Source organism: Schistocerca gregaria, chromosome 2, assembly GCF_023897955.1.
Source record: "Schistocerca gregaria isolate iqSchGreg1 chromosome 2, iqSchGreg1.2, whole genome shotgun sequence".
NCBI lineage: Eukaryota > Metazoa > Arthropoda > Insecta > Orthoptera > Acrididae > Schistocerca > Schistocerca gregaria.
In genome coordinates, this window is record NC_064921.1 from 181223792 (window position 1) to 181241725 (window position 17934).

A 17934-nucleotide genomic window follows, 5' to 3' on the forward strand; every position below is an offset into this window, starting at 1 on the left:
TTATTAGCTGTTTTAGCCCATAATTCAAATTTATTCACGTTTATTTGAAAGTATAAAAACCAAAACAAGTTAATTGTGCAATGTCATATACTTTAAAAACATGTTCCCTTATTGTCCTGACCTCCTTCTGGAAGGACGCCAATTTTTGGAAATACTAAATAAAAATAAATACTCAAAATTGTTTTTACTTTCTTCCTTTCAACCTTGTGAATTATTGTAGATAAGATATAAATCAATTTTGAAAAACAAATAAGTCAGGACTATCTGGGTTAATATTTGTATGACTACCAACCAGTTGTCTACCAGGATAAGTGGTGCTTGCCAAACTGTGGCCAAGAACAAAATGAGTCATTCTGTGGCATAACTTGCAGCTGAACACAACATGCTTGATTTTAATGACTGCTTCACAACTCAGAAACTCAGGACCCTCCCATCCAAAACCAGCTTTTCTGAACTGCACAGACTGGCATTATCCTTACAAAATATTCTCCACTCCCAAAATTATCCTGTCTTCAACCTACTGTCCCCACACCTTCCACCCAACAGTTCCCACCTCCTACCAGTTCACATCCCCTAGACCTCATTGTGTTCTCAAGATAGTAGAAACTTTAAACACAAGAATCCTTGAGTCGATGGTCCTCCCATAGAAGAATATTTATACAATGAAGTAAGTAATGTTACGCAGTATGTGTGTACAAAGACTGTTGTGGGAGTGCATGGTCAACATAAGAGGTGGGATTTGAACAACACATTAAAACAAGTCAAGTCCCACAACAAAAAATGTTCAAAGGAGGGAACATGAAAATTGTCCAAATCATATTCCAGAAGTAAGAGCCCAGGTTGTCTGTGAACTTAGCAGAAAAATACCTCATACCAGAGATATTATAGTTGAATGCCAAACACACTTAAAGTATATAATAATGATTTGAATATAGCAGCTATTAATCATGATTGCTTTCTACAGGGCTGCAAAGGAAGAAACATTTATCCTGTCAGGGAAGACAGATAAAGGTGGATATTGGTCCATTTTATAATACTGTATTTTAACTACCAGGATCAGGCATTTGCAAGAATTATGATAGGCTGTATGTTATCCTTGCCAGTCCAGTGAGTACTGAGGATGAGAATGAAAAAGGTCTTAAAGCAAAAGGGCCGCACTTGAAGGAGCTGAAGCTTTGTGGACAAAATGTCAAGATCTGATTTCTGAAGCAAATAAAAAAACAAAAACATACACACAATTTCTATCATCCTACATCAAATGCTACCCACAACAAAACTTTCCAGGGGGCCTTTTTTACTTGAACTAGATTTGGTAATTGTTACTTTCTGAACATCACTGTAGTACTTTCTTCTGTCTCGTGTTTAGCATCTCTGGTATGTAACTCTCTGATGTAAGACTGTAAAAATCATATATTTGTTGTAACAACTTTTCCAGGCACTTTTTATTGGAGACATTGCTCACCCACAATCGTGGGGAAAATCCTACAAGTAAAGAATGTTCTAGGACTTATTTACAATTTTTTTACCCACATCACAAATTGAATTATTACAAAAATAGTGTAATAATTTGTGGACAAAGTTACAAATAAACCATTGTGATTTATGATTTACTAAATGGTTCGAATGGCTCTGAGCACTATGGGACTTAACTTCTGAGGTCATCAGTTCCCTAGAATTTAGAACTATTTAAACCTAACTCACCTAAGGACATCACACACATCCATGCCCAAGGCAGGATTTGAATCTGTGACTGTAGCGGTCGCCCGGTTCCAGACTGTAGCGCCTAGAACCGCTCGACCACCCTGGCTGGCTATGATTTAATAACTCAACTAAACATATAAAATGCAATAACACAAAATCGTGCTCTTGCGAGTTAGCACTTTCTTCCTCTGACTCCTTCAATTACAGTATGGACAGAAGCATTAAAGTACTCATTTCGCAAACTAAATGAATGAATAGAATGGGAAGAAACCCTAATACATGGTACCGTGGGGAGTATCCTCTGCTACGCACTTCACAATAGTCAACAGAATACAGATTAGGGGCAGATGTTTCTATCTTTTAAGAGGAATCTGAAATGACTGTTTTATTCTATGTTTACAAGTTGTTATTTGTGTTTTAAACAACAAATGAATAAAAAAAGAATGAATTTAACATCAGTAGCAATTCAGATGAGTAATATCTAATTTTTTGTTTTGGAGTCGAGACTTAATTTTGAAGTCACAATGTATTAAGTTCAAAAACTGCAATTAACTTTCACAAATAATTAGTTAACACCTGCAGAAAGTCATATGCTTTCATGTATCTTAGTCCTGCAACATAACTAAGAATTTTAGTTTTACCTGCAAGTGTTGCTGCCCATCTGTTGTCCATTACCAGTGAAGTAGTGTTTGCATTGGCATTGTCTGGATATATGTCATTGAACTTTACATTCTCCATAGTCTGTATGCCTGTGGCTATTCCTCCTATTAGATTTGCAGCATTCAATGAACCCCATTTGTCATAAATAACACCATTTTCTACTGGACACTGACTTGGCTCCACTACAGTAATTTTGCCAAGTGTTAACTTAGCACTCTGCATAGACTTTGCTTGTGGTTCCTTAACATCCAGCACTGGTTCTTTAACTTCTGCTACAGGTTCTTCAATATCAGTCAGCGACTCATCGAGCTCCGCTTTGCTTGACTTCACTTCAAAACTCTGACTCACAATAACTGGTGGTTCTTGGTCACCAGATGCCTGTCCAGTAGTCTCTGTTTTCGGTGGCTCTGTATCTGACTTACTGAGAGGAGTATTTTCTTCTGCTGTGGTTACATTACTGAAAGCCACAAAGTCAAAGTTAAAAATGACCAATGGGATGTTTATATAACATTGTGTGAATGTCAACTTTATACATATATTTAATATAGCAGTATTTACTATTGTACATATGAGATTAAATTACATTGCAGACCATATGCTGCTTATATCACAGTGTTGGAAAAAATTATGTTTGTAGTATGTAAGAAAACATTAAGATTTCATCAGATATTTAGACTGCAGAAAGCTGAGTGTGGCATCTGCTCATTGCCTTAAGACTTTTTAAAATGCTGGAAATCTTAACTGTTCTGTGTGAATATATTTTTCAGAGTGTTATGTATGTAAAACGTATTTACCACTATGTTAAAAATCGTTTATAACATAGCTATGAAACCAGAAACAGTTGTCATTTGCATCTGGCCAGAAAAAAAAAATAAAGTTAAAACTCAGCACAGTTTATTATACAATGTTATCAAATTATATATTAAATTACTACAACATATAAAAGTCATAGGTATGATCTGCTGTTTCAAAACACAACAAAAAAATATTTACAAAATAAAATTTTTAAAATGTAACAGAATGCTTGAATTAAAAAGTAATGTAATGTATAAAGTTCTTTATTATAATGTATGTTGAAACAATAATTATATAAGATTAACAAACAAATGGAATTATAGAGTAAAAGAAAATTCATTGTCAATTACAGTGTAAGATATTAATTTTGCACAAAGCAAATTGTTTTATGGATTAATAAAGAAATCTATCACTCAACGAGGGAACTGTGATATTCGTAACATATTAGCATTCAGCTGTTAGTACGTACACAAGCCAGGTGGCCATTTACAGTTCAACGGACATATCATTACCAGTGGCAACATTACGAATTAACTGTATAACTTGTGAACAGGGCGAGATTGATGGATTTAGGTGCCAAGAGTGCCAAGTACCGAGCTCAGAATGGCACATAAGAATTATTACAACAAATCAGTCTTATGAAAGATCTTACAAAACAGTATTATGAATAATAAAGGACTCAAAATATGTCCATCAGAGCACACACATACCAGTGAGGATGTAGAAGACTCCTATTAAGAGTTGCATAAACTGGTTTATAAAATACTACTGCAAGATGATAATGGGGGAACTGAATGTGAAAGGAGTTCAAAAATTAAAGAATGGTTCTTCAATGGGAATACTAATACCTGACATGACAAGAAGTAGTATTTACCAAAAAGAGTATGTTTGTCATTATGATACTTTTCTAGAAGAAATTAATAGAAAATAGGCTTACCATAGGCCAACTGAAACTAAAAATGAAAATGAACACAGATTATCATACAATTATGAATTTTCACAGTATGTCTCAGACCTAATACACTTTAGAATTTAAAATGATTACAGAGCAGTAACACACAATAAAATTAAACCAGCACAGATAGAAGGTGTATTTCTTTAAGATTAACAAGATATTGATGAGCAGATGCTGTCAATACTATAAGCAGAAAGTAATAAATCATCATTCCAGACATCAATTTGATTGTGTCATCTATCAGTGTGTACTAGGGCATTACCCAGTCATTCACAGGATTAGGGGGCCTACTTAGTTTTTCACAGAGGAGGTGAATATGGTGCATTGTAGCACTGAAAATGATACCAAATAAAGGAAGACATTTAAATGCAGCTGAAGAATTCATACATAAACAGTAACAACTGGTATCCCTTAGTCTGTCTAAAGATGGACAACATGTGTTATCACTATGATTTTGAGACAATGCAACAAACTGCAGTAGAAACTTGTGGATTCACAGCCACCAGAAACAGTAAAGAAACAATCATCATCTAGCGACATGATGCTGTGTATTGTTTGGGATGGCACTAACACACAATGCTTATATCACTCAAACCATCACAACCAAAATGTCCTGATGTGGTTACGGAAGACAGTTAAGTATAGTTGCACCTGCTGCTTCTCTGGGGTATCAAATTTTGCCTCACTCCCCAAATTCTCTTTACATCGCAGCCAGTGACATCTTCCTCTTTTCCCAGAAGAAGAAACTATTGTGTGGCAGGCATTTCCAGAATGACAGTGAGGTTATTAGCAAGATGAATTATTTTCTTGACTGCCCAAATGCAGATTTCTACAGTCAAGGTATCCATGAAGTCATAGATCAGAGGGCAAAATGTCTCACACTGAAAGGTAAATACATAGAAAAAGACTAACACCACCACCAACTTCCATGCTTACAAGTTCACTTTTTTCAAGGTTACACTTAAAACATTATGTCTATCTCTCATACTTGACATACACTGTCTCCTACACATCATTTTCTAGTTCAGAATAACTATTCAGGATTTCTTGCTGTCTACAGTTATCACAGAATGATCATCTTACAGCAAATGAACCACAATTGATTCAACACATGTTAAATTGTTAACATAGTCACAAAGCTGAGAGTCCAGAGATGGATGTAAAGAACTGTGCACATTCTGTTGGGAAGCTTCTCTGAGAAAGACAAGAAGAATATTGTACAATACATGAGATTTGTTCCTCTAGCTCCTTACATACTTTTGTTTTATCTCTCACCCAGATGCTGAGACAAATCATTATTGTCAGTACATATAGTTTTGGATCCAATAAAATGTAACTACAACATACTTATCATGGAAAATAAAATCTAGTTATTTTCTTTTATCACTATTGTATTTCCAGTGTGGTGTATTTGCAACTGATTTAAAACCATTAAGGATTCTCCTTCATGTACATGACATGGTAGTCTAAATCTCATACCCGAGAGTATATTAGATATCCTAAAGCAGCATTATCTGGTGTGGTTACATGACTGTCAACTTCAGCTGAAGTAACCCAATATACTTGCACATGTACAAGACATCAATTAGCATGCTAAATTAAGCAATGGAAAATCTAAGATGGAGTAATAACAATGAAATAAGATACAGAATGCTGCTCACCACATAAAGGAAGTGCTGAGTGGAAACCAGGTACATTTAAAGGAAATTTTAAAGTAAATCAACTTAGTAGTGTAAAGTCTTCTTGTACTACCTGTATCTGTAAAATCCATCTGCTCTGAAACTCGAATTATTTCATGCCATCTCCCAAACTGAAACCCTTGACCTTCAGAAGCTAGAGCAGCATGCACAAAGCCACATCAAAACACTGTCCAATCTCTTCACCTAATACTCACACCTTGACTATCATAATCATCCTCCTCCACGCGCCCCCATAGGGGTCCAATGTAGGTCCTACTACATGTGCCATGCTTTAAGAAACTCTCTCCTATCATCCTGCAGAACCCAGAATCTAAAAAGACTCACAAAAGAGTCATGAACCTGTCCTACAAAATCCTCACTCACACAGAAATACCAGTCTTCTCCAAAGGCCTGAAGTTTTACCCCTCCCAAATTCTACCATGCTGTCCTTGTTAATGACTTTTCTCCTTCTCTTCGTTCCTACAGTAGAAACACTTTTTTTGCCGCCAACCATAAAAATCAGGCTCAAACTAAAATTAATATTGAACCATGCCTTAATTTGCTCCTATGTCTTACCATGATCAGTCCCCCTTGCCCCCTGAATCATCATCTGATAACTGTACAGAACTTCCTAATCTCAATCCTTCACCATGGAAAATAACCTCATGTTCATGGAAATAACTGCAAACCACCAGCTGCCAATTCATCTTGACCTTACAATCCTACCTGCTAACAAAGGCTCTACCACTGTGGTTAAGAACCACAGGGATTACCTGGCTCAAAGGCTCGACCCACTGTCAGATACATCCACCTACAAGACTCACCATACTGACCTCATTCCAGAAATCTAACAACCTCAGATAACCATCCTATCTCTTCACCTCCTACTCACACCTTGGATTATCACTATCCACCACCACTGCAAGAGTGTCCCTCCCCCACATCTCCCATAGGTGTCAAATTTTGCGTTATAGGTCCAACTAGATCTGCTACACCCTCAGAAACTCTCTACTGTCACCATACAGAAACCAGAACCTAAACAGTCCTTCTTTAAATCCCTAGATCCAACCCATAATTCTCTCCCCTGAGCCTGTCTCTCTTGTTACCCTCACCACTCCCAAAACTTCTGCCTTCTACAAGGTGCCTAAAATATATCACCTTATGTTTATATATTGCCCTGCTGTAGATGGATGTGGCACCCCTCCAGAGAGAATCCATGCCCTTGTAGACCAATACCTGCAGCATATCATTCATAATTTAACCAAAGATGATGTGACTTACTGAACGAAAGCACTGGCAGGTTGAAGGACACACAAACACACCCACAAAATTCGCAACCAATGGTAGCTTTGGTAGGAAAGAGGGAAGGAGAGGGGAAAGACGAAAGGATGTGGGTTTTAAGGGTGAGGGTAAGGAGTAATTCCAATCCCGAGAGCGGAAAGACTTACCTTAGGGGGAAAAAAGGACTGGTATCTACTCAATCTCCCACTTCCAACTCCACTCCCTCCAAAACCTCAAAATTCCAATCAACACAATCTGGAACCACATCACCCTAATTCAGTAGTTAACCTTTCCTCCAAATCTCTCTCCCAATCCGAAACCTCTGTCCTATACAAAGGCCTCACCTTCAGCCCCACTCCCAGATTCAACCAAACAGCCCTCGCCAAAGATTTACTGTCCCACACTCATACTCTCTGCTGGAAATATCACTTTACCACAAAGAAAAATGATCCTAATCCTACTCCTAATGATCCAACACCCCAAGACACTATCCAAATTGAACCCTGCCTGGAACAGTTCCATCCTCCGTCACAGCGGGACCCACCTCCTCTTCCTCAAAATCCCCCTCTCCAAACCTTCCAGAAATTTCTGACTTACAGCCTTGCCTCTCAATCCTTCTTAAGAAACCTTAATACTACTCCCAACATCACCACTGCTGAAGCCCAGGCTATCCGTGATCTGAAGGCTGACCGATCCATTGTCATTCTTCCGGCGGACAAGGGTTCCACGACCATCGTACTTGATCGTCGGGAGTATGTGGCTGAGGGACTGCGTCAGCTTTCAGACAAAACCACGTACAAAGTTTGCCAAGGTAATCCCATTCCTGATGTCCAGGCGGAGCTTCAAGAAAACCTCAGAACCTTAGGCCCCCTACAAAACCTTTCACCTGACTCCATCAACCTCCTGACCCCACCACACTCCAAAACCCTACCTTCTACCTTCTCCCTAAAATTCACAAAACCCAATCATCCTGGCCACCCCATTGTAGCTGATTACTGAGCACCCACGTAGATCAACACCTTCAACCCATTACATGCAGTCTCCCATCTTTCATCAAAGACACCAACCAGTTTCTTGAACGCCTGGAATCCTTTCTCAATCTGTTACCCCCAGAAACCATCCTTGTAAACACTGATGCCACTTCCTTAAACACAAATATCCCGCACGTCCAGGGCCTCGCTGCGATGGAGCACTTCCTTTCACGCCGATCACCTGCCACCCTACCTAAAACCTCTTTCCTCATTACCTTTGCCAGCTTCATCCTGATCCACAACTTCTTCGCTTTTGAAGGCCAGACATACCAACAATTAAAGGGAACAGCCATAGGTACCACGATGGCCCCCTCGTATGCCAACCTATTTATGGGTCGCTTTGAGAAAGCCTTCTTGGTTAACCAGGCCTGCAAACCCAAAGTTTGGTACAGATTTATTGATGACATCTTCATGATCTGGACACACAGTGAAGAACAACTACAGAATTTCCTCTCCAACCTCAACTCCTTTGGTTCCATCGGATTCACCTGGTCCTATTCCAAATCCCATGCCACTTTCCTTGACGTTGACCTCCATCTGCCCAATGGCCAGCTTCACACATCCGTCCACATCAAACCCGCCAACAAGCAACAGTACCTCCATTATGACAGCTGCCACCCATTCCTTATCAAATGATCCCTTCCCTACAGCCTAGGTATTCATCGCAAATGAATCTGCTCCAGTACGGAATACCTGAACCATTACACCAACAACTGGAAAACAGCTTTCGCATCCCATAACTACCCTCCTGACCTAGTACAGAAGAAAATTACTAGAGCCATTTCCTCATCCCCTCAAACCCAGAACCTCCCACAGAAGAACCACAAAAGTGACCCACTTGTGGCAGGATACTTTCCGGGACTGGATGAGACTCTGAATGTGGCTCTCCAGCAAAAATACGACTTCCTCAAATCCTGCCCTGAAATGAGATCCATCCTTCATGAAATCCTCCCCACTCCGACAAGAGTGTCTTTCCGCCGTCCACCTAACCTTCGTAACAGCCTAGTTCATCCCTATGAAATCCCCAAACCACCTTCCCTACCTACTGGCTCCTACCCTTGTAACTTCCCCCAGTGTAAAACGTGTCCCATGCACCCTCCCACCACCACCTACACCAGTCCTGTAACCCGGAATGTGTACACGATCAAAGGCAGAGCCATGTGTGAAAGCACCCACATGATTTACAAACTGACCTGCCTACACTATGACGCTTTCTATGTGGGAATGAGCAGCAACAAACTGTCCATTCGCATGAATGGACATAGGCAGTCAGTGTTTGTTGGTAATAAGGATCACCCTGTGGCTAAACATGCCTTGGTGCACGGCCAGCACATCTTGGCACAGTGTTACACCGTCCGGGTTATCTGGATACTTCCTACCAACACCAACCTATCCGAACTCCGGAGATGGGAACTTGCTCTTCAATATATCCTCTCTTCCCATTATCCACCAGGCCTCAATCTCCGCTAATTTCAAGTTGCCACCACTCATACCTCACCTGTCTTTCAACAACATCTTTGCCTCCACACTTCCTCCTCGACTTACATCTCTGCCCTTACTCTTTGCCTTTAAATATGTCTGCTTGTGTCTGTGTATGTATGGATGGATATGTGTGTGTGTGTGTGTGCGTGCGAGTATATACTTATCCTTTTTTCCCCTAAGGTAAGTCTTTCCACTCCCGGGATTGGAATGACTCCTTACCCTCTCCCTTAAAACCCACATCCTTTCATCTTTCCTTTTCCTTCCCTCCTTCCTGACGAAGCAGCCGCCGGTTGCGAAAGCTCGAAATTCTGTGTGTGTGTTTGTGTGTTTTATTCACTGTGCCTATTTACCGGCGCTTTCCTGCTTGGTAAGTCTTGGAATCTTTGTTTTTAATATATATATATATATATATATATATATATATATATATATATATATATATATATAAAGAAACTTCCACATGGGAAAAATATATTAAAAACAAAGATTCCAAGACTTACCAAGCGGGATAGTGCCGGCAGATAGGCACAATGAATAAAACACACACACAGAATTTCGAGCTTTCACAACCGATGGCTGCTTCATCAGGAAAGAGGGAAGGAAAAGGAAAGATGAAAGGATGTGGGTTTTAAGGGAGAGGGTAAGGAGTCATTCCAATCCCGTGAGCAGAAAGACTTACTTTAGGGGGAAAAAAAGGACAGGTGTACACTCGCACACACACACATATCCTAAGGTAAGTCTTTCCCCTCCCGGGATTGGAATGACTCCTTACCCTCGCCCTTAAAAGCCACATCCTTTTGTCTTTCCTCTCCTTCCGTCTTTCCTGAAGAAGCAACCGTCGGTTGCGAGAGCTACAAATTCTGTGTGTGTGTTTGTGTGTTTTATTTATTGTGCCTGTCAACCGGCGCTTTCCCGCTTGGTAAGTCTTGGAATCTTTGTTTTTAACCTTTCCTCCAAACCTCTCTCCCAGTCCGAAACCTCTGTCCTATCCAAAGGCCTCACCTTCAGCCCCACTCCCAGATTCAACCAAACTGCCCTTGTCAAAGATGTACTGTCGTACACTCGAAGTCTCTGCTGGAAATATCACTTAGCCACGAAGAAAAATAATCCTGATCCCACTCCTAATGATCCAACTCCCCAAGACACTATCCAAATTGAATCCTGCCTGGAACAGTTCCGTCCTCCATCACAGCGGAACCCACCACCTCTTCCTCAAAATCAATCTCTCCAAACCCTCCAGGAATTTCTCACTTCCAGCCTTGCCTCTCAATCTTTCTTGAAAAACCTTAATTCTACTCCCAATACCACCACAGCCGAAGCCCAGGCTATCCATGATCTGAAAGCTGACCAATCCATCATCATTCTTCCGGATGACAAGGGTTCCACGACCGTGGTACTTGATCGTCAGGGGTATGTGGATGAGGGACTGCGTCAGCTTTCAGACAACTCTACATACAAAGTTTGCCTAGGTAATCCCATTCCTGATGTCCAGGCGGAGCTTCAAGGAATCCTCAGTAACTTAGGCCACCTACAAAACCTTTCACCTGACTCCATCAAACTCCTGACCCCACCGACACCTTGCACTCCTACCTTCTACCTACTTCCTAAAATTCACAAACCATATCATCCTGGCCGCCCCATTGTAGCTGGTTACCAAGCCCCCACAGAATGTATCTCTGTCTACGTAGATCAACACCTTCAACCCATTACATGCAGTCTCCCATCCTTCATCAAAGACACCAACCACTTTCTCAAACGCCTGGAATCCTTACCCAGTCCGTTACCCCCGGAAACCATCCTTCTAACCATTGATGCCACTTCCCTATACACATATATCCCGCACGTCCAGGGCCTCGCTGCAATGGAGCACTTCCTTTCACGCCGATCACCTGCCACCCTACCTATAACATCTTTCTTCATCACCTTAGTTAGTTTCATCCTGACCCACAACTTCTTCACTTTTGAAGGCCAGACATACCAACAATTAAAGGGAACAGCCATGGGTACCAGGATGGCCCCCTCGTATGCCAACCTATTTATGGGTCGCTTAGAGGAAGCCTTCTTGGTTACCCAAGCCTGCCAACCCAAAGTTTGGTACAGATTTATTGATGAAAGCTTCATGATCTGGACACAGAAGAACCCCAAAAGTGCCCCACTTGTGACAGGATACATGCCGCGACTGGATCAGACTCTGAATGTGGCTCTCCAGCAAGGATTCTACTTCCTAAAATCCTGCCCTGAAATGAGATCCATCCTTCATTAAATCCTCCCCACTCCGCCAAGAGTGTCTTTCCGCCGTCCACCTAACCTTCATAACCTCTTGGTTCATCCCTATGAAATCCCCAAACCACCTTCCCTACCCTCTGGCTCCTACCCTTTAACCGCCCCTGGTGTAAAACCTGTCCTATGCACCCTCCCACCACCACCTACTCCAGTCCCGTAACCCGGAAGGTGTACATGATCAAAGGCAGAGCCACATGTGAAAGCACCTATGTGATTTACCAACTGACCTGCCTACACTGTGACGCTTTCTATGTGGGAATGACCAGCAACAAACTGTCCATTCGCATGAATGGACACAGGCAGACAGTGTTTGTTGATAATGAGGATCACCCTGTGGCTAAACATGCCTTGGTGCACGGCCAGCACATCTTGGTACAGTGTTACACCGTCCGGGTTATCTGGATACTTCCCACCAACACCAACCTATCCGAACTTCGGAGATGGGAACTTGCCCTTCAATATATCCTCTCTTCTCATTATCCACCAGGCCTCAATCTCCGCTAATTTCAAGTTGCCGCCACTCATACTTCACCTGTCATTCATTATCATCTTTGCCTCCACACTTCTGCCTCGACTGACATCTCTGCCCAAACTCTTTGCCTGTAAATATGTCTGCTTGTGTCTGTGTATGTATGGATGGATATGTGTGTGTGTTTGTGTGCGCACTCATGAGTATATACCTATCCTTTATTCCCCCTAAGGTAAGTCTTTCCGCTCCCGGGATTGGAATGACTCCATAACCTCTCCCTTAAAACCCACATCCTTTCATCTTTCCTTTTCCTTCCCTCTTTCCTGACGAAGCAGCCGCCGGTTGCGAAAGCTTGAAATTTGTGTGTGTGTGTTATTTTATTGTGCCTGTCTACCGGCTCTTTCCCGCTTGGTAAGTCTTGGAATCTTTTTTTTTAATATACCTGTATATATAGAAAGAAACATTCCACATGGGAAAAATACATTAAAAACTAAGATTCCATGACTTACCAAGTGGGAAAACGCTGGTAGATAGGCATAATAAAAAAACCACACACACAAAAGTTCGAGCTTTCGCAACCCACCGTTGCTTTGTCAGGAAAGATGGAAAGATGATCGATGTGGGTTTTAAGGGAGAGGGTAAGGAGTCATTCCAATCCCGGGAGTGGAAAGACTTACCCTATGGGGAAAAAAAGATATATACATATCATTTCCTCTGCTGACTCTTCATAGTCCCCGGTCCTTTTACCACCAAAGATCCTGTGTTTCACTGTTGGTGTCAACTCCCTGTACACTAACTTTCATAACACGCAACTGACTCCAAACCTACAACCTTCTTTCTCATCACCACAACCAAATCCTCAACTATGTCTCCCTCAAAGGCATTATCTACAAACTAACCCATGGTACAGCCAAGGCACCCATGTGACACATTCCTATTCACAGACAATATAGAGGAAACCTGTGCAGTTACCCAGAGTCTCAAGCTCCTCACCTGGACTAAATTCACTTATGACACCCCCATGATCTGGACTAAGGGTGAGGACACACCATCCACATTCCTCCAGAATGTCAATACTACCTCTCACAACTGTGCTTCATTTTGTCCCGTCGCGTCCTCCTCAGCCCAACAAGCCACTTTTCTTCACGTCAACCTTCACCATACAGATGGCTTCATTTGTATCTCCATCCACATAAAACCTGTCAACCACTAAAATACTTCCATTTTGACACCTGCCATCCATTCCACAACATTAAGTCTCTCACCTACAGCCTAACCACTTATGGTCATAGCATTTAAAATGACAACCAGTCCCTTTCCAAATATGCTGATGGTTTCAGTGAGGCCTTTACAGACCAAAATTACCCTCTCCCACATTGTTCAGAAACAGAGTTGTCACACTTTGTTTTCCTAGTAACTTATCATCCCCCCACATATCTGATGATTGGCCATAATGGAACACTCATCTCATTACTCAATACCATCCAGGACTGCAGAAAGCCAACAGAATCACATTCTCTGCCAGGGTTTCGGCTACCTCTCATTGTGTGCTGAAATAACAAATATCCTCCCCATATCTTCCACAGTGGTACCTGCTGCCCACCAAACCAACCCTTGTCTGTCACTATTCCAGCGCCATTCCTAACCACTTGCCTTGTGGCTCATATTCATGTAACAGACTTGTCTCCTACTTCCTCCCCCTACCACTTGCTCCAGTCTGGTCACAAGTATCAAAAGCAGTGCAACTTGTCAAAACTGCAGTGTGTTCTACCAACTTAGTGCAGACACTGTGCAGCATTCTAAATAGACTTGATCACTAACAAGTTGTCTATACACAAGGATGGCCACTGTCAGCCAGTAGCCAAGAGACAACTGGACCACCCAGCTGTGGCACCTGAAGTCTTCTCACCAATACCAACTTTTCTGAGTTGCACAGGTGGGAACTCTCCCTAAAACATACTCTTCCCTCCCATAACCCCTCCTTGTTTCAACATTCACTGGTATCTGGTCTCACCTGCCTTCATCCCCTCCCCTGCTGCCACTCTAGTATCACACACATCAGATATGCCTCCAGCACTCCTGTACAGCCCTTTTCCCCTTCACTGCTTCTCTTGTGTCCTCTTTCCCCCACCCCATCCGCAAGCAGAGACCCCCCATTTGCTGCAACTAACAGCCCACCATTCTCTTCCTGCCACATCCATGCACCAGGTTGTATACTGGACAAGGAAAAAAGTTCCCGGATTTGTAAAACTTACCAATTCTTTGAATGATTAAGGTTTTATAAACTGGCACAGAACCTCCCACCACTTAAGGAAGTGAACCCCAGGAAAAAATGTGTTTTCTAAAGATCTTTGATTTGTAGCATCATGTAGCATCAGACAGTTTTCATAGTACGAAAGTATATAAACATATTCCACCAATCATAGAATGTTAGTTTCTAAAGCACTGAAATCAAGTTTGTGATCCACCTTTGTAAGCCAATCATACCTCAGGTCATGTAATCTTGCCTGCTGATGACAGCAGATATTCACTGCATTTACATGGGGCTCCCAAAAGCAGATTTTGTAAACCAATCTTCCAGTACTACTTCTGGGTGGTCAAGTAAACACTTCAAAATTGATTCTGGAAATATGCTGCTGGATGCTGGTCTTCCAACTCTGCAATCGATTTATGCGGGCAACAGCCTTGCCGCAGTGGTTACACCGGCTCCCGTGAGATCACCGAAGTTAAACGCTGGATGGGTGACCATCCAGGCTGCCATCCGCTGTTGCCATTTTTCAGGGTGCACTCAGCCTCGTGATGCCAATTGAGGAGCTACTCAACCGAATAGTAGCAGCTTCAGTCAAGAATACCATCATAACAGCCGGGAGAGTGGTGTGCTGACCTCACACCCCTCCTATCCTCATCCTCCACTGAGGATGACATGGCGGTCAGATGGTCCCGGCAGGCCACTTGTGGCTTGACGATGGAGTGTGTGCAATTGATTTCTGCTCCATAATTATGTGAATGCATTTTAATTTACTTTATAACTCCAAGCCACAGAAATCCATTTTATTTTCATTTGAAAAGAGAGCTGTAAACCTAGAGGAAACAGCAAAATCACTAAACGTAAACACAGTTCACGTGGAGACTGACTCTAATCTCATTACAACTCATACTGCACTGCATATGCACAAATCTGGCAGCTTGGACATGCCAGAAAAATTTTTCTTGGTTGCATCTGGCTACTTGTTTCTACTTCTGATAGAGCTAACAGCTGCATTTCACATGGACAGAAATGGGAGAAGGTACTGCTCATATGCAACTCAACTGTGCATATGCATAAGCCCAATGGCAACTGCTCAAATGAGCCTAATATAAACCAATGTAACGTCACGCCCATCGGAAGCAGTTTGTTGTTATGAAGTATTACATAGTCTTCATCGTAAAGCCTTTGACACATTTTGCTGTTGGCAGATGTTTGTGTGTGCACCATGTTTTGTTGTTGTAAATGGTACATTTCCTTTGCAGCTTAAGTTTTATTTGTTTTTCTCATTTATGTTTTATTGCTGCAGTATTATTTTGCAGTAGCAGGCTAAAGTGAAATTCTTTGTTAGAGTATCAGTTCTTACCAGTCTAAGCTACAAAAATTTAACTGAAGACTAAAACAATGAAAAATTCCCATAATTCTAAAAAATTCCCAGGTTTTTCCCGGTTTTCTCCTGGATGAAAAAATTACAGGGGTTTTCCCAGATTTCCCAGTTGTCACAGAGCATATACACCCTGTGCACACACCCACAGTATCTTTCCCCACCTCTACCCTGCAATCTCTTCCCTTCCTCACCCCATACTTCTTATGTATCCAATGCCCAGCCCAGCCAATATCACTGCTCACCACATTCAGCCCTCAGTATTTGGATGCCAGGCCTCGTATCTGGAGGCCACAGTGGACGTGAGCGTGTGAGTTGTGGGTGTATAAAAGTGTGTATGTGTGTGTGTGTGTGTGTGTGTGTGTGTGTGTTTGTGTGTGTGTGTGTGTGTGTGTGTTTTTCTACATATGTGGAAGTACTTTGCTGGTAGCTTAGTCTACTTTTAAATTTAGTTTTACACCTCCTCTATGTGGCAAGCAGCAGTTTGTCCTATTCCATTGTTGTCTCCACCATGCTGTGTGCTTGTAGGTGATGCTTAGTGCTTTGAAGATGGTCGCAAACAAACAAAAATAAATATAGCAATTTAGGGATCATTTAATAATGAAGGCAATAAGCAGCTTATTCTATATTACAATATATATTTATCAGCTGAGACATTTAATCATAAGAAAAAAGAAAAAGGAGGTGACTATAACAGTCCATTAACAATTATTCTAGGAACTGAATCTAAATTCCTGTTAACTTTTATAGTTCTCTTATACACAGCATGCAGACTGAATCATTTATTTACTTTGTCAGTTTTACTTTACTTTCCCTTATTTTTGAAATTGTGAAAAAGAACCCTTTTGATTCAAAAAGATCAATTCTCAGAAACTGTCATTCATCTATTTTACCAGTCTCATAGCTGTTTTTTACTTTGACCATCTTTTTGTTCATTATGCCTCATTGCCTACACATTGCTTTATTCATTTCCATAAAATGAGGTTGCAAGAATTATTGTGACATAGTAGTAGTGAACAAAGATAAACTGACAAATCCTTCCTTGAATTTTAGTTTTGCTATTTATGTGAGTACATTGCAAATATAACATTAATGAAAATTATATGAAAGAAACAATACTAGCAAATAAGGATATATTTTGCAATAGGCTTAGAGTAAAGATATTCTTTTACAGTCAACATCTTGGTGGTTCACATAGTCTAAAAATGGTGAAGCATTAATTTGAGGTGAGGAGAGGCCAAGTGCATTGCATATTGCAGTGAATAACCTCATGATTGACAGCACCACAACCATTGTGGTTTTAGTGTTGAGTGAAACTGGACGAAATGATAAAAGACATTGAACATTTCACCTGGTATCATGTGCACTATTTCAAATTATTATTTGCATGGGATAACTCTGCACAATCACATGCAATAAATTTTAATGGCTGATTAGAAGTAAATGGGTGAAAATGAGAACTTCACTGACCAGTGACACAGAAGGGAGAGACATTTCTCAGTGTCATATTTACTGGTAATGAAAGCTGAACTCATCATTACTGTAACAAAATAAACATTAAACAGCTTTGGAAGAAGACACTGTTCATCAACATATTAGGAAGCCAAGGCAGTTGGTTCTGAAGTTACAGTAATGGCAGTGGTGAGCTTGGAAAATACTGTGGGCATTAATATTGCAAAAATGAGGTTCATGCCCAAATGGAACACTGAATGTCTGCATCCTTTAGGAAGCCCAAATCTCATCATCTGTCTCTGATCACTCCCTGCTTGTTGAGATTAGACCCATTCAGAAAGAACTTTGAATGATCACAAGTTGTTTTGAAAAGTTTGATATGGTGCTGTTGGCAATGTCAAAAAGATGTTTACAGTGTGTCTCCCAGTACTGGTAGATAATGGAGCAATATACAAAATTATTATGTGTTTTTGACTCTACATTCAAGTAATGTTTTATTTATCTGTTAAGTGAATAG

The 17934-nt window shown here is 41.1% G+C and overlaps 1 protein-coding gene across 2 annotated transcripts in view; it reads right to left on the reverse strand.

Moving 5' to 3' along the window:
• The window catches only part of LOC126336641 (uncharacterized), a 184822-nt gene that overhangs the window by 108124 nt on the left and 58764 nt on the right, over positions 1–17934 (reverse strand). For both annotated transcript variants that reach the window (XM_050000562.1, XM_050000564.1), the window contains exon 6: positions 2343–2818. In XM_050000562.1, the coding sequence (XP_049856519.1) occupies positions 2343–2818 (476 nt within the window). The remainder of the gene's footprint in view (positions 1–2342; positions 2819–17934) is intronic.